Source organism: Cololabis saira, chromosome 21, assembly GCF_033807715.1.
Source record: "Cololabis saira isolate AMF1-May2022 chromosome 21, fColSai1.1, whole genome shotgun sequence".
Taxonomy (NCBI): Eukaryota; Metazoa; Chordata; class Actinopteri; order Beloniformes; family Belonidae; genus Cololabis; species Cololabis saira.
Window position 1 is genome coordinate 35635090 of NC_084607.1, and position 21127 is coordinate 35656216.

Below are 21127 nucleotides of genomic sequence, written 5' to 3' on the forward strand. Positions count from 1 at the left end.
GAGCTTTTACACTAGTACCTACTCAGTGACTCGACTCACCTCCACTCGTTTGTTTTATCCCTGTCTTTGGGTCAAGGGAGGGTGAAGGGAGAAAAGAAGGAATGAAGGAAGGGAGAAAAGATGTAAGGAAGGAAAGAAGGAAGTAAGGAAGAAAGGAGAAAAGAAGGAAGGAAGTAGGAAAGGGAGTAAGGAAGGGAGAAAAGATGGAAGGGAGGAAAGAAGGGAGAAAAGATGGAAGGAAGGGAGAAAGGAAGGAAAGAAGGGAGAAAAGGAAAGAAGGGATGGAGGAAGGAATGGAGAAAATAAGGAAAGAAGGAAGGAAAAGCAAAGAAGGTAATAAAGGAACGAATGACGGAAGGGAGGTAGGAATAAAAAGGAGTAAAGGAGGAAAAGAGGAAAGGAAGGAGAGAGCAGGAGGAAAGAAGGATAAAAGAATTGGGTCATTTTGACCCAAAGAGGGTACAAGGGTTAAGACACCCAGATCAGAAGTAGGAGGTTGGAGAAGCTGCTGTGACGTATTTGATTGTGTATCTAAAGGAAGAAGACAACAACACTAAAGATGTAGAACCTGGAGGAGATGATAGATGTGCTGCTGGGTCTGTGGCTTGTGTTTGATATCAAGTTAAAAAATGAGAGTGAGAGTGGAGAGTGAACTTCAAGCGGCAACGCTTTTTTTTTGTTAGTTTGTCTCTGCTGCTGAAAAGTCAGCTTGAGCATGAGCAGCTATGAAGAGACAGAGCTCCTGGTAGATCTGGTCGTTCCTTATCACCGTCTAGATCCCTTTTTAATTCTCTCCTCAGCACCAGGTTTATGAACATCTGACCCTCAGAGTTGGATCATGAAACAGACTTTTGCTGCTGTTGCTGGTTGAATAAAATGAACAAGAATCCGTCAGAGTCTCTTTCTCTGATTTCCTCCTCCTGACTCAGACGTCTGACTCCAACCCCCCGACCAATCGGTGGCCTGTAGTGTGATGATGTCAGATACAGCCGACTCAGCAGCTTAGAACCTCGGCAGAATAGATACAGAAAAAGTATCTACTCGGCACAGTAGACCCCTAGTGGAGAAGTGCAAAACCGGGGCGAGTCGAGTCGCGCTGAGTAGGTACTAGTGGAAAAGCGCCAAAAAAGTTTGCATTGCTGCATTTCTGCAGAGGGAATTGTAGTATTGCACAAGGACGCCTGGAGTGTCAGACATACACTTTAGGACTGCATCCTGTTGCAGTACCATGTTTGCAGATGACATTATGATCTGTAGTGAGAGCAGGGAGCAAGTGGAAGAAAACCTGGAGAGATGAAGATACTGTACGTGTTAGAGAGAAGGTTTACAGGACAATAGTGGGACCAGCCTGCTATGGCTTGAAAACAGCCATAGCAGGCTTGTCTTTCCTTGGAGACTAACTAAATCTGTTATCGTTCCAGTTTTCATTTTCATCGTATGAACCTTAACGTCCTCCTTTCCTTCCTGCCTGCATGTGTGTGTCAGAGCCGGTAAGGACAGGCAGAAGCCGGACCGAGTGGTGTTTGACTGCCAGGAGAGAGCGTACTGGATCGTGAACAGGCCTCCGGTCAGTCCAGCGCTCCGTGTGCTGTCTAACACAAGTATGTAACACGATGCTCCCTGCCCGTTTGTCACAAACCCGTCCTGTGTCTGCATGTCCAGCGTCGTACTCACAGTGCTCTGGACTGCGGCCCAGAACGGCTCATCGACCCCAACACGGACGAGGTAACAGGTCAGTACCAGCGCATTTACACACAAGCAGTGCTGGACACAACCCCCTCGCTGTAGCTGGAAATCTGCTAGGGGAGAGGTGAAGGCAGGTATGACCAGTACTCCAGTTGTAAAAAAGAATCAGGGGGGATGGTGGATTTTATCCACCATCCGCACTGACCAAAACACCTGCAGAAATACTGCAGGAATGACATAGCAGCAGTTAAATGCAGCCTTCTGTAAGCTTTAAATATCCACTGGGCTTACATCAAATACATCAAAACACAACAATAAAAAACACTTTTCTGAACTTATCAATACGACTCTGTCCTTCACAGCATAAGTAAAATGGATCACTGCAAAAACTCACAATCTTAACAAGAATATTTGTCTTATTTCTAGTTAAAATGTCTCATTTTAGTAAAAAAATCTCATTACATTTAAAACAAGACTCATCACTGGAAAAAACAACAATTTTCACTTGTTTCAAGTAGATTTTCACTTGAAATAAGTAGAAAAATCTGCCAGTGGAACAAGATTTTTTTGCTTGTAATAAGAAGATAAATCTTGTCCCACTGGCAGATTTTTCTACTTATTCCAAGTGAAAATTTACTTGAAACAGGTGAAAATTGTCAAATAAGTTATTTTTCTGGTGATGACTCTAAATGTTGAAATAGCAGTAAAACCACATTCATTGATGAAATGACATAAGGGATGGAAAGCGGGGATGGCAGTTTTACAGGGGGGATGATTTGGACCGTTTTCATTTCAGGGGGGATGATTTGGACCGTTTTTATTTCAGGGGGGGATGATTTGGACCGTTTTTATTTCAGGGGGGGATGCCATCACCCCTCACCCCCCCTCATAGATCATACAACACCATCAGAAAGTCTAATGGTCTTTCTTTCTTTTCTCTCCTGTCACACAGATCTCTTTACACTGATGAAGACGATGATCTGCATGTGCACAAATGTTCAGGAAATGATAGGATTATCACATGTTAAAGGGAGATAAATGAACTGGGGAAGTTTTAAAGCAACAGTGAAGGAACCTGCTTTAGTCTGTGTTAGTGTTGTGTTATGAGTGAAACAGAATCCAGTCGGAGTTTGTTTCATGATGCTTGTAGATGCTGTTGTTGTTGTTGTTGTTGTTGTGGTTGTGGTGGCGTTGTGTTTCCCTCCACTTGAGCTGAACCGTTTACACGCCACGTTACAAACAGTTTAACTAAAACTAAAATAAAGTCCACCTTCTTGTAGTTCTAAGCCTTGATTAGGATAGATAATGATAAAAAACCATGTGGTCCTTATCAGATTTTAAAATAAGTTAAGGAAAGATGACCAATAGCACGTGAGCTTTGGTTTTGTGACCTTAGAGATTTGCATTAGTTGTGGAGTGTGTGTTGTTTTGGATGTTTCCTGATCGTTTTCTGCAGTGAGCAAACACTTCTTCTCTTTTTGTCTCACAGAAAACAACCTATGACCTGTACAGACGAAGGGTGAGTTTTTAATGCCGACATTTATAACTACTCTGTTTATTCATTTCAATAATTAGATCCTTTAATTTACTAGAAACTTATTGTTCAATTCAAATCAAATCAAACTTTATTTATACAGCACTTTACATACAATAGAAAAGCACATTGCTTTACATAATAAAATCAACATAGAAAAACTCACACTCATGGTTAAAAACACACATCTGAGGGGTATTCCAGGAAGCGGGTTTAGTGAAAATCCTGAGTTTGTTAAGCCTGAGATGAGGGAAATCCAGAGTTTTCAGTTCCAGAAAGCGAGTTAACTCAAACTCTGAGTCAGTTACTATGGCAACTGAGCCTGTGAACCTAACCTGCTCCCTAGCAGGTTTACTTCAATAAAGCCTGAGTTTCTCTCTGTCTCCTGCCTCAGTGGCGTCAATTCAGCCAATGGGGCAAGCGGCAGCGAGAGCAGAAAAAGCATATCTAACAAACGCAACGTATTTTATTCACTATGTCAGTGCGACATATCACAGGGACATCCGAGTTAAACTTCAAACAGTTAAAGTCCAAATGCAAAAAGCAGAGGGAGGGAGCAGAAGAAAGAAAGAGAGGGAGAGAGTAAAAAGAAAAAGTCAAATATTTCCCTTAAACAGATTTATAAGAGGGTAGGGTGATTTGATATCTTACCTTAAAATGAACTTGCATAATTAATCCATCAGTGGCTAACAGCCTCGTTAATATCTTCTGCTGCTGGGGCAACATTGGACTCATCACTTGCCTTTTTTCTTTCTTTTTTAAAATTGCCTGGTTGTCTGCTTCCTTTTCATTTTTGTAAGTTAGTAACACTGCAGAGCGCGCTAAAACCGAGATTGATAGCGACCGACCACCGGGGGGGGGGGGGGGGGGGGGGGGGGGGATGGGGGGGGGGTGTATAGACCCCTTTCCGTGTTTGTAAACAAGTATGACGTAGGCAAGCTGCGCGCGCATTGTTGCGGCAGAAAGACGGAGTTCATGACAGTTTACACCAGCCGATTGACGGAAAAAGATCGTGGAAATTACGTTACTAAACTAATTTTGGATGGAAAGCAACTTCCTTCCCGGAGGAAGATATCACAAAGTGGCCCGATGTCCAATGGCCGGATATTCATCTGTATTTGGTTGAGAAACCTAGTGTTTACACTCAGGAGAAGCTGCGACACTGTCAGCAGCTGTCACAGCTGAAGTTTGTAAAGAATTATGACAGTCAACTGAATGTATTTAGACATTTCAAGTTATTTTATTATTTCATATTTATTTAATTTATCTTATTATTTTTGTTAATTTACTGTGTCCCCTTTGTTTCTTAATGAGTTTCATTAAGCATTGCCTTTGAATGAAAGCCATGTCATGTGTACCTTTGTCTGTGCTGGCTGAATGAAGTTGATAGTTATTTAAAAAAATAAAAATGAAAAATTATATGAGCTTTATTGTCCATCCTGCATCTCACATTATCACCATTAATTTACAGAAACTTATTCCCACTAATATGATAAAAAGAAAAACATTAAAAGGCATATAATGCAAAATACTGTTTTTTAAAACTTAGTTCATTATTTTTAGGTAAATTCATTATTTTTATTTGAGGGTTTGTGGGGATTAATATATCTATAATATACCTGAGTTTGATATACAACACATATAGTGAATATATGTATATTTGTGCAGCATATTTACAGCTGTGGAAGTTGGATGTTTGTAGCTTTAAAAAGAGAAAATAATCAATACATTTACACAATCAGTGAGAAAAAACAAATAACTCCGGTAGTTTATTAGCAAAACTTTAATAGTCAAGTAAATCATTAATGGCTGATATTCAATTCATAGTCACAGCTCCAAATCACTGATGAGAAAATAAAAAAATGTCAAGACTTGATGTTATTATTCAGAACCCTTATTTCTTAGATTTTTCTTACACTTTTGCTAAGGTTTGTGAAACTAGCACACACAATAACAATATCATCTAAGGTCAGCCTGTGACAGTGGAATTCTTGTCTGCAAAATTCTGAAGTTCTTCCATCTCCCTATAACACGTTCAACATGTATCCTGACACGTGACAGTTGTCTTGATGTGTCGACCTCCTGTGCAGAAAGTTGCCGTTTGCCTTTGGTGAAAGCTGGAATGCGAAGTGTGGCACCATGAGCTGCAACCTTAATTTCATTAACACTATCAAAAGATGATCCTGTAGAGAGCTTCTTACTGAATATTTTTACACTTCCTGCAATTTTGGTGCACAACCAGTCAAAGAGCACAGATGTTATTCTAGTGATAAACAACAGTTGTACCATGTTGCACTTAATATTTGAGTATGAAAATGTAGACTTCTTCAGCTTCTCTTTAAGTCTCTCATTTTCATCTCGCAGCTGTTGATACTTTTCCTGCAGGTTGACGTGGTCACTCTTCAGCTCGGTGTACCTCAGGTTCAGGTCATTGTATTCTGTCCTCGTGACTGGGATGTCCTCTTCAGCTTTAGCAGAAAAGAGAACAGTTGAGAATTGAAGACGAGATGGATGGATGGATGGATGGATGGATGGATGGATGGATGGAGAGGTGTATAGAGAACATATGAGGGGCATTGGAATCAGTAGAGGACAGTTGTGAATAGGAGAGGAGAAAAGGACAGGGACAAGGAGATTTTATTTGTCACATACATAGACCTAAGATTAATTGCAACTGTGTTAGTCTACACTGTGCATAAATATGGGCTGTAAAGAAAAGAATGGATGTGGAGATCAGCATAGGGGGAGAATACTCAACATGGTTGAACCATTATACATACAATGAGACATGAAATGACACAACAGTGGCTACACTTACTAGGACTGTGATCTATGCTGGTGACTCCTCTGGAGCTCCAGGAGCAGGAGCAGGTTGGTTTGGTGGAGCAACCAGAAGTCTTTCACTCCATTTCTTTTTTCTTTGGTACCTTCACATAAAAAAAACTCAAATGAACAAAAATACTGATCTCAAGCTGTAATACAATACATTCCCATCTTAATTATCGGTTATGGTTTGCTTAATACCAAAATAAGTAAACCCTTAATATTCATGGGTTAATCATGTCATTAGGTTAAGCTAAAAACACAAACATTTAGGTCTCATTTATTGTATTTTACCTTTTGATCTTTGCATCGGGGTTTTGGTTTTGTTTAGTGTATGAAAAAAAAGAGGGCACAAAATCAGGACTCTCGTGTTCCAGTGACATCTCACCTGTAAAAAGAAAGATACACATTAGCCAAATAACACCAGATAACACTTTTCAAGTTTCTTAAGTGTTCTGAGATGCTCAAATCAGAGAAAAGACGACCAGGGCACACATCCTAAACAACAATGATGCTAGAGGTTAAAGCTGTTAAGTTACGTGGAGCTGCTGTACACCCATGGTCATGGATCTATAATATTAATAATATTAATTATTATTATGTACACCACACTGAAGCTCTCAGCTGTATGAGTTAGTACTAGCACCAGTAGTAAACTTACAGTCTATGGTAGCAAACACTTACAATACACTTACTCTTCTTACAGTTACTCAATTAAAGGCATTCAAGTAAAGCTAAACCAGATAGCCACGATAACTCACCAGATATGAAATGAGCACTGCAAACGCGGGCATTCTAGATGATCCTCGGTCCAGTCGATTCTGATGCTTGCAGCCACAGGCTCCTACGGTGCTTTTGAAATGGCCTGTTTCCTCTGGGAATTGCAAAAAAAATTATGTTCCTCGGGATTTCGATTTGTACACACGTACACACAACAGCTGGTGGGCATGTTGTTCTTCTAATACGTTACTGCAACTCCAAAAACGCAACTTAAGAAACAAATCTTCCCTCGCTCCATTCAAACTCATGCAACTTCTTCAGCACTTCCGCCGCAACAATGCGCGCGCATCCTGTGATGACGTAGGCTGGAAAGGGGTCTATAAGTGTTGGGAAAGATATTACCTAGTGAAATCCATCATGTTTTTCTGATATGCATTTGTAGTTATTTTATATGTATTAAGTAATAGAATAAAACAATACAAATAGACACAGAGTAATTCCATAAATGCATAAAAAAAAATTTAAAAATTTTTTTTCCCTGAAGCCGGGTGTGATCTAAATGACAATAAAATTTCATTCAATACCCTTCCACCACTGCTTTCATCTGTAATACTATAAGACAGTGTGCTTTCTCAATCCTGTTCCTCATGGGCCCCTGTCCTGCATGTTTTAGATGTTTCCCTGCTTCAGCACACCGTGATAAAAGTACCTGTGTCATCAACAGAACTGTGCAGACCTTGGTGACAAGCTAATGAGGACCTTTAATTAGAATCAGGTGTGTTGGTGCAGGAAAACATCTAAAACATGCAGGACAGGGGCCCACGAGGACCAGGATTGAGAAACACTTAAATGTTAAATGAATACTGCATTCAAACTTACACATTGACTGCAGCAACTTTCCCCCACGCCATTTCTCTCCTCGTGTTCCGTGTTTTTTTTTTCTGAAATCTGCTCTCATACTCGCCATACGCACGTATTGACACTTCTTACTCCAGTGGCGTGAAGTATGTGCATCTTCAGATGCAAACTAATGTTTCCTCAAAGGGAGTTTGTAAATTGAAATGTTAAATAAAGTTTAAAAAGAAAAAAGAAAAAGTATGTCGCTCTTTTGTTGTCGCCGGTTGCCATGGTGAATCCGTGTTTCAGGGCTCTACTGATGATGGCTTTTTAACTCGAGCTTAACAAACTCAGTTGATTGAACTAACTCAAATCCGCTGTTCTGGAACCGAAAACTCCGACTTTCCTATCTCAGGTTAAGTCAATTCAGAGTTCAGGTTTAAACTCGGAATTTGTTGAACCTGCTTCCTGGAATACCCCTCTGGTCATCCTCACTTTAATACCTGCACTACGGTGGCCGAGACCCGCCATTGTTGAAAATAAAAGTAACGCTGCAAATAAAAACAAACGCCGAAGAAGAAGACGAAGGGGACGTCTTCTTCTTCTCCTCTCACGTAAAAAACACCGGTGCATCAGCAAAAATAGTCCCCGGTAATTCACTTCTGTTGTGGCTTTTTTATTTGCGTCGTTTTTTTTTTATTTGCAGCGTTTATTTTATTTGCAGCTGCGTTTCTTTTTGTTCGCAGCGTTACTTTTATTTTCAGCAATGGCGGGTCTCGGCCACCGTACTACACAGCACACATATACCCCCCCCCCCCCAAACATAGACATCAAAACACAATCATGAATATCATGAATAAATAAATACCTGGCTTGAGGCTGAAGTGAGGAACGATGTTGGTGATTTGACAGTGAGAACGCTGGACTTTTGAAGCCATTCTATGTAGCAGTACCTCTGCTGAGCACATGGGGGCGCACAGATCTGTCGTGTTGATAAACGAGCTCCGGACGATACTTCTCTGATGAGTGCTGATGGTCCGGCACGTCTCGTTACACCACTTTGTCCCATGTGCTGTCTTTTGGTCAAGGAAGGAAGGAAGAATGAAACGGAAGGAAGGAAGGAAGGAAGGAAGGAAGGAAGGAAGGAAGGAAGGAAGGAAGGAAGGAAGGAAGGAAGGAAGGAAGGAAGGAAGGAAGGAAGGAAGGAAGGAAGGAAGGAAGGAAGGAAGAATGAAACTTCAATTCAATTCAATTTTATTTATATAGCGTCTAATACAACAGATGTTGTCTCTAGACGCTTTCCAGAGATCCAGAACATGAACATGAACATAAACATAAACATAAACATAAACCCCCGAGCAATTATTACATAAACAATGGCAGGTAAAAACTCCCTTAGTGGGAGAAAAACCTTAAGCCAAACAGTGGCAAGAAAAACTCCCCTTTAGGAGGGAAGAAACCTTGAGCAGGACCAGGCTCATAAGGGGGGACCCTCCTGCCGAAGGCCAGACTGGGGGAGTCAGGGACGTCGACAGCACACAGCAGGCAGGTGGAAGCAGCAGCGGGATGACCAGAGGGGGGGGGGGGGGCGTCAGCAGCACACAACAGTCATGTGGAAGGAGTAGCGGGATGACCAGAGGGGGGGGGTGCAGGCAGGCGGAAGCAGCAACAGCAGACATCCACGTAGGCAGGTGGAAGAAGCAAACGGAAACGGATGGATGGAAGGAAGGAAGGAAGGAATGGAGTAAGGGAGGAAAGAAGGATGGAAGGAAGAATGAAAAGGATGGATGGAAGGAAAGAAGGAAGGAAGGAAGGGGGAAAAGAAGGATGGAAGGGAGAAAAGAAGGAAGGAAGGAAGGAAGGAAGGAAGGAAGGAAGGAAGGAAGGAAGGAAGGAAGGAAGGAAGGAAGGAAGGAAGGAAGGAAGGAAGGAAGGAAGGAAGGAAGGGAGAAAAGAGGAAGGGAAAAAGGAAGGAGAGAGCAGGAAAAAGGAAGGAAGGAAGGAAGGAAGGAAGGAAGGAAGGAAGGAAGGAAGGAAGGAAGGAAGGAAGGAAGGAAGGAAGGAAGGAAGGAAGGAAGGGGTACGTGGCTACGCGGGAGTCTCTCCGTAGCTACGCCGTAGCCTGACCTGCACCTCCCAAAAAATGGAACTACGACCCAACGCAGACCGAGAGGACTGTGATTGGTTTGCTTGATATCAACGCATTTCTTGTTCCAGACTGTGCCATTTTTAAACATTTTGTTGTTGTACACGGACAGAACATTATCAACATGGACCAAGTTGAGGACCGACTCATTGAGGAAGTCCCTAAATATAACAAAGAATCAACTAGAGACGACGATAAACCTTTCAGGAAAAGAACGCAGCCCCCCTAGCGCTCTGGGGGGGAACTGCACCGCGGAGAAATGGAGTGAAGGAGAAGTCTGAGGGTTCACGATGGCGTCACGGTGACGGCGTAGGCTCTGTGTTGGTTTAACACAGAACCATAAATCAGGCTTTAGACACACACTGCGTTGATTGTCTGCTCACCAGCGTTTGACGTGTGAACGTTCTTGTGGAAAGCTGCCCCCATGTGGCCAGAGGTGGAACTGCTCCAACGAGCACCTTAAAAACATCAACTCAGGCCAAGTCTGTTCAATGTAAATAATACTTGTGTTTTTGTTTCGCTTTAGAATATGTTCTACCAACAAGCCATCATGAGGTCAAAAGTCAAATCTAGCGTGTCTCTCGGAGCGTAAGTTCATTTGATGTTTACTTGTAGAAACGTGACGTCGTTTATGATCCCATAAAGAAAAACAAATCTTATTTACGGAAGAGTATTAGGGCCATGCAAGAGGAAAAAAAATTGTGAGTGAAGATTTTTTTTTATTGTGCACTTTGAGAAAAAAGTCTAAATTTCGTGAATAAAGTCGAAATTTCGCCTTTATTCTCCACATTGTAACTTTATTCACGAAATTTTGACTTTTTTCTCAACATTTCAACTTTTTTCTCGACATTTCGACTTTTTTCTCGAAATTATACTTCAACAATAATCTCGACATTTCAACTTTTTTCTCGACATTTCGACTTTTTTCTCGAAATTATACTTCAACAATAATCTCGACATTTCAACTTTTTTCTCGACATTTCAACTTTTTTCTCGACATTTCAACTTTTTTCTCGAGATTTTTTCTTTTTTTCTTCTTTTTTTTCTTCCTTTTTCCTTTCCCTTTTAATCTCAACATTTTGACTTTTTTCTCGAGATTGTACTTCAACATTAATCCCGACATTTCAACTTTTTTCTTAACATTTCGACTTTTCTCAGGATTGTACTTCAACATTAATCTTGACATCTTGACTTTTTTCTCAAAATTCTACTTCAACACTAATCACGACTTTTCAACTTTTTTCTCAACATTTCGACTTTTTTCTCGAAGTGCATAATGTAAAAAAAAAATCTTCCTCCTCTAAAATATTATTTTTATTTTTCTCCTGCCTGGCCCTGATACTCTTCCGTACTTATTGGACTGTTCAACTGCAACATTATGGGCATCAAACGTGTGATGTGTGAAGATCTAAAGGAGAAAAAGGCTCAGTAACGGTTCTGAATCTGCAGGATAGTCAAGTACATCACGGGCTACAAAAACCACGACGCGTTCCTGGCCCCGTGTCTCCCCAGCAACCCCTGGCAGACGGACCACGACGGCTACTGGAGCCTCAACATGCGCCAGTAAGGGCCCATATCTGATTTCTTTAGTGCAGTAAATATAAAACGCTGTGACCTGTGAGGACTTGACAGAAGCTGCGACTGTTCCCAGAATTGAAGTTCCCACTAAGATGCGGGTGGAGCGCTGGTCCTTCAGCCTGTTCGAGCTGCTGACCGACCTGCGGGGCCGAGACGACTTCAAGGTCTTCCTCAAGAAGGAGTTCAGCGGTACGTTCCTCCACTTCCTGCTGCATCTGGATCACATGCTTTTTTTGGGCTGTTGAATGTAAGGCAAGTTTATTTATATAGCACAATTCAACATAAAGTCATTCAAAGTGCTTTACATCAACATTAAAAATGGCAAGACACAATTAACCCTTGTACTGTGACAACGTGTTTAACACTTGTACTGTCTTCGGGTCAAAATGACCTCATTCTCCTTCTTTCTTTCCTGCTGCTCTCTCCTTCCTTCTCCCTTCCTCTTTTCTTCCTTCCTTCTTTACTCCATTATTTCCTTCCTTCCTTCTTTCCTCCCTTCTTTCCTTCTTTTTTACCTTCCTCCATTCTTTCCTTCCTTCCTTCCTTACTTCTTTTCTCCCTTCCTCTCTTCTTTCCTTCCTTCCTTCTTTCCTCCCTTCTTTCCTTCCTTCCTTCCTTCTTTTCTCCATTCCTTCTTTTCTCCCTTCCTTCTTTCCTTCCTTCTTTCTTTTCTCCCTTCCTTCCTTCCTTCCTTCCTTCCTTCCTTCCTTCCTTCCTTCCTTCCTTCCTTCCTTCCTTCCTTCCTTCCTTCCTTCCTTCCTTCCTTCCTTCCTTCCTTCTTTCCTCCCTTCCTTCTTCTCTTCCTCCTTCCTTGACCCGAAGACAGCACAAGGGTTAAACAGTAAATAACAAATAAAATGAAATAAAATGACAATAAAAGAGGTAAAATAAGCACAAGTTGTTATAAAGTAAGGGCAGTAGATCCAGCAGGTACATCTCATTCTTACAATGGCAAGAATTACGTTTCTATACGGTCAAAACGTACAAAGACCGGGTCAAATACAGTGTTACAAAAATACTGTATGTATGAATGTAAATATTTGTATTTATTTTAACGTTTTATCCTTCGTCGTAGTTTGTCATGCATAACAGGAAGTTGTCCTTCCATGTCTGACTGATTCTGAGCTCAGAAAGGTTTTGTTTTAATGAACGCCCGTGGAAACAACTGAGATGTAATGACTTGTAGTTAAAAGTTTTTTTTAATTTTTTTTATATTTAACAATATTTTTTATTGAAATTCAACATGTATATCCAAACTTATGCCAAATGTACAAACATTTTCCACATACCGGTATGTATACATATATATATCCCCCTCAAATAATCACACTTTATAAAAAAATTAAGAATGAATACAGACATGTAGTGCTGTAAATTAAAATTAAAAGGCAGGATCAGCACATTCACATTAACAGTGTAAGTTTTGTTATTCAGTTAATGTTATCCATTTTGTTGGTCAAGAAAGACATAAATGAGTCCCAAATATCTATAAACTCTGTCTGTTTACTTTATACAATATAAGTCAACCTCTCCAGTCCTGTCCTGTCATCAGCTGCTTCTTCCATAAATCAGGTGATGGTGCTTCAACATCTTTCCAGTGTAGTGCAATCACTCTTCTTGCATGGAGATGTCCAAAATCCAAAAAAGTCATTTTCGATTGCTTTGTTGTTTTGCAGATTGTTGGCATCAAAAGAATGATAGTTACAGTAAAAGGTTACTCACAGCTTTTATTTAAGAGGCTTTACAAAAATGTGGCATCCATTTCTTATTGATTACAGCTTTTACACAAATAAGCTGGATTTTCAAGGGGATCAAAACAACGTAAAAGTAAATGTAACCATGGTTTCTAGTGTGGAGTCCCAGAGTCAGATTCCTCCTGGAGATGCTTTTCCAGACCTTCACTTTTCTTTACCCCTCGTTCACACTGAAAGAGTCACGGGCGTCCCGACGCCAGCATCTCGCCGCTTGGTGCATTCACACTGAAAGCATCAGTGCCTGCAGCGGGGCGGGAGTGGGCGTGGTTTCAAGCTGCGCTGCAGAACTGAAGGGAACAGTGGGAACAGCCTACACATATAACTACACATCTTAATTTTCACATTTCACCATAGATCTCACTTTGGGACGCCTTCTTTATATTTTAGCGTTATTTCCGCGTAGATAAGAGTGAGTTTGATGCTCCTTTAACAAGTTTGGTCCGCGGATCAACATCAACCCAGCGAGCACTTGCGCCCGGTGGCTGATTTATGGTTCCGCGTCACACCAACGCAGAACCTACGGCGTAGGATACGCGGCGACGCACACCGCACCGCGTCCCCACGCCGTCAGCTACGCCGTCGATTTAACGCAGAACCATAATTCAGGTGAAGCTGCAGTCTGTCTGCGGTGAACACTGACACACCGGGTCGGAGCGGATTTAGTCATGATGTTTAACCTGAGTTTTGTGATTAATAAGCACGGGTTTTAATTATTTTTCGTTGGATCAATGTAGCAAATAAAATCGTTGGGACCATCCAGCTCCTCAACCATCAGATAGCCTACGTGTTTCACGTGATCAGTTCAGGTAAAACGGCAGTCAAACCAGCAAAATGTCATTTTGCTGGATGAAATATATTAATTCCTGATAGAATAAGTTTATTAGTGCACAGCTCTGCTCCTGTACGCATGTGAATGAGTGTACGTTTGTGTCTACATGAAAGTACAATCTGCATTGAGAGTTCTCGCTTCGGGAATCCCGGTCTGTGATTGGATGACGCCTCGGCGTCGCCGCTGCTCATTTGCATAAAGTTCAGATTTTTCAACTTTCAAATTGACGCGCCGCGCCCGCCGCCCGACGCTCCTGCCGCTCCCGCCGGTCCCGCCGCCCCCGCCGCCTCTCGACGCCTCTCGACGCCCGTTTTTCATAGACAATGAATGGCAGCCAGACGCCTATGACTCCCGTGACGCTTTCAGTGTGAACGCAGGGTCAGTCCACTGTGGCGGTGAATACCAGGAAAAGTGACCCTGGAGCCCTTTGTGGCTATTACTCTTATAATCAGTGTTGTTTTTGGCAGCCATTTTAGATTTAGTCTTAGTCTTAGTTTTTTGGACGAAAATGCTTATTAGTTTTAATCACATTTTAGTCATTTCTATATGTGATAGTTTTAGTCTAGTTTTAGTTGACGAAAACTCAAAAAGGTTTTAGTCAGGATTACAGGTGGGGTTAACGTCAACACGATGGATGAAGTGATGAAGTCAGCTGTGAAACCTGTGTGTGTGTTCCAGGGGAGAACTTGGCCTTCTGGGAAGCTGCTGAGGAGCTGAAGTGGGGAACAGCCTCTTCCATGAATACCAAAGCCGAGACCATCTTTAAGTAAGAGACTCCTCATCTCCGTCCGTCCACAGTAACAGAGCTGTAGTGAACTTTCAGGGGAACTACGGTCCCAAACAGAAGTGAACAAAGCCCCACACGCAGGGCTGGCCCAGGCCTCCATGGGGCCCTAGGGGGCCCTCTATTACTGCCAATAATACTGATTATTGATCATTCACACACTCACTATAAACTTATTTCATGTTCTTCCCTGTCATTACAAATACACTTGTAAAACTAGATGTAAGAACTTTTTGTTGTAGTTAGATTGTAATCCACAGTGATTTAGACCCTGGAAGCTACAACAGATTAACAAACTTGCAGAAAAATCTTTCAATTAATATTGATCAGAGTCAGCAACTGCCCCTACTGGCCACACAGAGAATCACCAGGTCAAAGGTCAGAGAGCTGCACAGTTGCAGCAGAGTTGTTTCCATCATCCTACTGTCAGCCTGGCAGGTTTTTACCATCTATGGTTTTTAATCTGAAATGGAGCAAATTCAGCTACAAGAGCAGCCTGGGGTTGATTTACACTTAATATTTAAAGTGATATAGTACTAAGTGATACTGAGTGTCATCTACAGTGTAGGCCTACTAAAAGAAACAAAATAATCAAATAGATCATTTATAAACCATTTACTGTAAACATTATCTACTTTATTTTTGGTTTTAAATAAACTGCAGGAGCAATGTGCAACAACAAAGTACTACAAAAACTAGTCAATATGCCAGCAGTCGTCTACTCTAGTCTGTTCACATAATATTGTTTATGTAATAATATGAATTATTCTGTTTTTGTACAATAACATACCTTTGATAATGTATGAATCTACGATGGAGTATTAGGGCCAAACTAAGACAAAAAAAATTGGAAATTACGAGAATAAAGTCATAATTTTGCGAGAATAAAATCGTAACATTACAAGAATAAAGCCGTAATTTATGAGAATAAAGTCGTAATATTCCGAGAATAAAGTCGTAACATTACAAGAATAAAGTCGTAATTTATGAGAATAAAGTCGTAATATTATGAGAATAAAGTCATAACATTACAAGAATAAAGTGTTAATTTATGAGAACTCTAACAGGAAGAATGTGTTAAAATGTTAAATATTGAGCATCTTGTGAAGTTATATTTATATATTTATAATATATTTAATATTACGACTTTATTCTCAAAATATTACGACTTTATTCTCGTAATTTTACGACTTTATTCTCATATTATTATGACTTTATTTTCATAATTTCCTTTTTTTTCTCCCCTTAGTTTGGCTCTAATACTCCGTCGTATGAATCATCACTCACACATACAAAAATATATATATTTTTGTAACTCTTGGGGGCCCCCTAGTGGTCACGGGGCGCTAAGCAGCCGCTCAGTTCTCTTCTGCCTTGGGCGGGCGCTGCTCACCTGTCCTGAATGTGAGCCATGAACATCACCCTGGTGTGTTTGTGTGCAGGACCTTCCTGGCCCCCGGCGCCCCCCGCTGGATCAACATTGACGGCAGGACCATGGGCCTGACGGTGAAGGGCCTGGATCATCCTCACCGCTACGTCCTGGAGGCAGCTCAGACACACGTCTTCTTGCTCATGAAGAAGGTGGAACGGAAATGCTGAACATTTCATTTGATTTCATTTGATTAATTTGAAGATTTTATTTTGAACATGCAAAAAAAAAAAAGAGTACAAAAAAGTAAAAAACAGAATATATATATATATATATATATATATATATATATATATATATATATATATATATATATATATATATATATATATATATATATTAATAGAGATATAGATACATATCTACATGTTTATTCACATTTGTATTTCATCTTGTGTATCCTGTGCTCTCGATACAGGACACCTTCTTCCGTTACCTCAAATCACCAACATACAAAGACATCCAGAAGAAGGCGCTGAACCCGGAGACCCACAACTTCAGGTGAGTTTACGTCCAACAGCGGAAAGTTTGGACTTTCCTAACTGTGATATATGACGCAACCAATGTCTCGTGAGCGCTTTTTTTAGCAGCAGTTATCAAAATCCCAAATAGATATCCATCTGACCGTCCTATCAGGAAATCAGTCCTTCCCAAATAAAGTACAGAGAACTCCTAATTCAGATCAGTATTAAATATACGTTTGGAGTGAGGTGCTTTTAGACTAAATCCTTGCAGCTGAAGGACTGCTGAAACCAAACGTTCACACACAATCTTTGTCTCCTAGTTTAGTTTAGTTTATTTCAGTCATGACATCACAAAACAAGAATAAAAATAAGACAAACATCAAAATAGCTTTTACAAAATTAAAAATAAAATAAAAATGACAACAAGGAAACAAATTCACTGTTCAAAGAAAACATTACAAAAAAGTTTCCAATATACAAATAACATCTAGACCAAAAAAGGTGTAGGCTGAAGCAAAGCTTCTTCATTGCCTACTCTCAAAAAGATTATTTAAAGTAATAAAATAAAAGCAAGAAGTAAGAGATAAGACTGCCAGTAAAACAAATTGCCTCCATGGGAATAACAAAGATTCCTCAAGAAATAAGAAAGAAAAAAAAAGGTGCAGTCTACATGTTTCCTTCATCCTTGAATAATCAAATCAAATCACCAATTAAATGAATACCCAAATCAACATAGTAAGCATCACCACTCATTAATTTAATATAGAGAAATCATCCTTCTTTTCAATGTTTTTTTAAATAAGGTTAAGGTTCTACATGATTTCAAATCCCTCTCCAACTTATTCCATCCATCACTGCTGCCACTGTAGCATCTCAGTCTGGTGTTGGTTCTGATTGTTGATTTCCTGTCTCTCTCTCCCCTCTGAGGTTGGAATGGCTTTGTCTTAAATGAAACATGTTTTGCATTCAGTCTGGCAGCATGTTCTTGTTGATTTTGAACATAATCTGTGCAGTTTTGAAGTCCACCAGTTCATTGAATTTGAGCTCATTTGTGTCTATAAATAATTGGTTGGTGCTTGTCTCCTAGCAGAAAAAACTCCTGAGCAGGAACAGAACAGCTGAGATGAAAGGTTTCCACGGTTTTATTTCACATGTGCTGCTTTTCCTGTTACTCCACACTGCAAAAACTCAAAATCTTAACAAGAACATTTGTCTCATTTCTAGTTAAAATGTCTCATTTTCATTCAAAAAAAATCTCATTAAACTTAAAACAAGAGTCATCACTGGAAAAAAACAACAATTTTCACCTGTTTCAAGTAGATTTTCACTTAAAATAAGTAGAAAAATCTGCCAGTGGAACAATATTTTTTTGCTTGTAATAAGAAGATAAATCTTGTTCCACTGGCAGATTTTTCTACTTATTTCAAGTGAAAATTTACTTGAAACAGGTGAAAATTGTCAAATAACAAGTTATTTTTCTGGTAATGTGTCTTGTTTTAAGTGTAATGAGATTTTTTGACTCAAAATGAGACATTTTAACTAGAAATAAGACAAATATTCCTGGTACAGTAAGATTTTGAGTTTTTGCAGAGAAGTTTCCACGGTTTTCCTGTTCCTTTTCCTGTTCCTCCAAGAGCAGGCCCAGTCGTCCTCACACGAGAGGCCGTGCTGACTCCGGACTTTTCTTTCTCTCTGTTTTTCCTCTCTAGCCCGGCCCAGCTGGAGCAGAACGCCGGGAGCCGGAGCCCGGGCATCCATCCCCTCATCCTGTGGCAGCAGGACGAGGAGGAGAAGGCCCGGGCGGCCGCCGCCTCCGCCCCCGTCGACGTGAAGGCCATGATGAGCAAGATAGACCGGAAGAAGTAGATCTGTGGCGGGAGCAGGTGAACCGGACCCAGATCTGGGGAAGACCTGGCTCCGGTTCTGCTGACTCATGAAGACCTGGCTCCGGTTCTGCTGACTCATGCTCAGATCTGGTATTCAGTCGAGGAAAGAAAAACTTCCTGCACCTGAAACTCAGACCAGCAGCTGAACGGATGAAAAACAACACAGAGCTGTTAACCTTGTACTGTCTTTGGGTCAAAATGAACTAATTCTCCTGTTCCTTCTTTCCTCCTCTCTCTCCTTCCTTCCTTCCTTCCTTCCTTCCTTCCTTCCTTCCTTCCTTCCTTCCTTCCTTCCTTCCTTCCTTCCTTCCTTCCTTCCTTCCTTCCTTCCTTCCTTCCTTCTTTTCTTTCTTCCTTCCTTCCTTTCTTCTTTCCTCCCTTCCATCCTTCTTTTCTCCCTTCCTTCCTTCTTTTCTTTCTTTCTTCCTTCCTTCCTGCTTTCCTCCCTTCCTTCCTTCCTTCCTTCCTTCCTTCCTTCCTTCCTTCCTTCCTTCCTTCCTTCCTTCCTTCCTTCCTTCCTTCCTTCCTTCCTTCCTTCCTTCCTTCCTTCCTTCCTTCCTTCCTTCCTTCCTTCTTTCCTTCCTTCTTTCCTTCCTTCCTTCTTTTCTCCTTTCCTCCCTTCTTCTCTTCCTCCTTCCTTGACCTGAAGACAGCACAAGGGTTAACTCTTTAATGCCAGAAGGCCTCTGAGATCTCTACCCCCCTCATGATAAAAAATAATATTATTAACAAAAAAGTAGAAAGACAAAATAAAAAAAAAAACCCTCAGTAATATGACCCAATGTATTCATAATAATACCAACACTGCAAACACTGGAATATCATACCATCAATACCAGGAATATTTGTCTTATTTCTAGTTAAAATGTCTCATTTTTAGTCAAAAAATGTCATTACACTTAAAACAAGACTCATTACCAGAAAAATAACTTATTTGACAATTTTCACCTGTTTCAAGTAAATTTTCACTTGAAATAAGTAGAAAAATCTGCCAGTGGAACAAGATTTATCTTCTTATTACAGGCACTGGCAGATTTTTTACTTATTTTAAGTGAAAATGTAGGAACTGTCACAGACTGAATTCAGGCTGTTTTTCCATTTCAATATATGATTTAGGCTTTAAAGGGTTAAATAAAATGAATTTGGGCCAGAAGTATCTAATAAAAACAGTAAAATAGTAGAAACTAAAGAAGAGAAAGCTGATGAAGACAGGAAGTGCAGGGAGGGGTGTAGGCTCATGTACAGCTGCTCCTGGTTTAACACTCACATTTATTCCTATCTACTATATATAAGAACGGCAGTTAACTTGTAAATATGAAAAGAGTTATACATTTACCTAAAACATAAAGAAGTAATGTACTAAATGTTGTTATAATTTTGTAATAAGATTATCCATCAAAGAAAGCAAACTGACATCATTATTATACTTGAGCTCGTTCATCATCTGATTTGATGTATTTTCTCATGTTCAACATTAAAAGCGACGTAGAGGATTCTGCAGGGAACACACTACAAAGTACAGCCACTAGTTAACAAGTTGCTCTTTCTGGAGCTGTAGATATCAGTAATTTACTCTGATAGTTCGTCCACTGATCTGAAAAAAGACTGATATTTGTGTGTAAAACATAATGTGGATACTTAAAGAATAAACTAGAAAAACATCCCTGATCGTCTGATTATTGAGTTTGTTTGTGTTTCTTGGTCCTCTTGATATCATGAACATGTTAGGAATGTTTCCCTGAGCCGCTGGGCCACATGTGGCCCTGATCAGACCAGCTGTTGTTGGGACTCGTACTGTATGCCCAATTACTCAATAAACTACACTTCTTTAAATCAGTCTAATACCTATATCAATAAGTTGAAGAGAAGTCACAAAGAATCAATGATGAGACAGATTCAGCTGGTTCCCAGTCCACTGATGGTTTTATTGTAGGGTTACAATGTACTGTTGAAGAATAATACAAAGTCCAGTTCAGGAGTCCGCTGTGGGGTGAGAGATTTTATTCAGCCGGCGGTCAGCAGACCTACACAGACGCAGTGTCTTGGTCGGTGTGCTGACCTCGAGTGATTTTGTAAGCTTTTTATACAAGAAGTTTAACGAACAAACGGCAGGAATAAACAAGTCAGTGAGAGACAGTCAGAGGTCTGATCTTTCGTCAGGAAGTCCATATATGGTCTTCGTCTCTGCAGGGGCTGGAAGTCGGATCCACTCCCCCAGTGCCTGTCTCAGCAGGGATGCAAGACGCAGGAACTTGCGTGACAATGTCTAGAGCATTGAATGAGACTGGCGCTGCCTGCAAGTCCTCGTCCCGGCAGGGGTCCTCAGGAGCTGGAACTTGCATGTCAATGTCTTGAGGGGGATATGAGGCTGGAGCAATCTGCAAGGCATCGTTGTGTCCCTGCAGGGGTCACGTGCTGTTGGAATGCTTCATCAGTACCATGAGGGAGAAGTAGCTCCGGAGTCTGAAGTTTCACTGAAAGTTTTCCACCTTTTATCCAGTTCGGGGCCTGTGGTTACTCCTCCCCGGGCCCCTCCTATCAATTAGCTATTTCCTCCAATTTTCCACTGTTATGTATTAACTATTATTTTTACCGGAGGTGGGACAAGTGTTCTCCCATTTGTTAAAAAGTAAACCCAGTCTTCCGTGAGAACGTCC

At 40.7% G+C, this 21127-nt stretch overlaps 2 protein-coding genes and 1 long non-coding RNA gene across 4 annotated transcripts in view; 1 reads left to right on the forward strand and 2 right to left on the reverse strand.

Moving 5' to 3' along the window:
- rgs9a (regulator of G protein signaling 9a) overlaps positions 1–18924 on the forward strand; it is a 31359-nt gene extending 12435 nt beyond the window's left edge. The window contains exons 8-17 of the mRNA XM_061712886.1: positions 1486–1567; positions 1663–1725; positions 3176–3205; positions 10273–10334; positions 11196–11309; positions 11398–11513; positions 14586–14673; positions 16134–16272; positions 16539–16621; positions 18294–18924. Coding sequence (XP_061568870.1) covers positions 1486–1567; positions 1663–1725; positions 3176–3205; positions 10273–10334; positions 11196–11309; positions 11398–11513; positions 14586–14673; positions 16134–16272; positions 16539–16621; positions 18294–18450 — 934 coding nt within the window. The 3' untranslated portion in view covers positions 18451–18924. The remainder of the gene's footprint in view (positions 1–1485; positions 1568–1662; positions 1726–3175; positions 3206–10272; positions 10335–11195; positions 11310–11397; positions 11514–14585; positions 14674–16133; positions 16273–16538; positions 16622–18293) is intronic.
- The window catches only part of glyr1 (glyoxylate reductase 1 homolog (Arabidopsis)), a 121839-nt gene that overhangs the window by 9713 nt on the left and 90999 nt on the right, over positions 1–21127 (reverse strand). The window lies entirely within an intron of this gene.
- Positions 5458–6432, reverse strand: LOC133422816 (uncharacterized). Its single transcript, XR_009770763.1, has 3 exons — positions 6338–6432; positions 6039–6147; positions 5458–5688 (listed from the first exon to the last, which is right to left on the reverse strand). It is a non-coding gene; the product is annotated as an uncharacterized LOC133422816 (long non-coding RNA).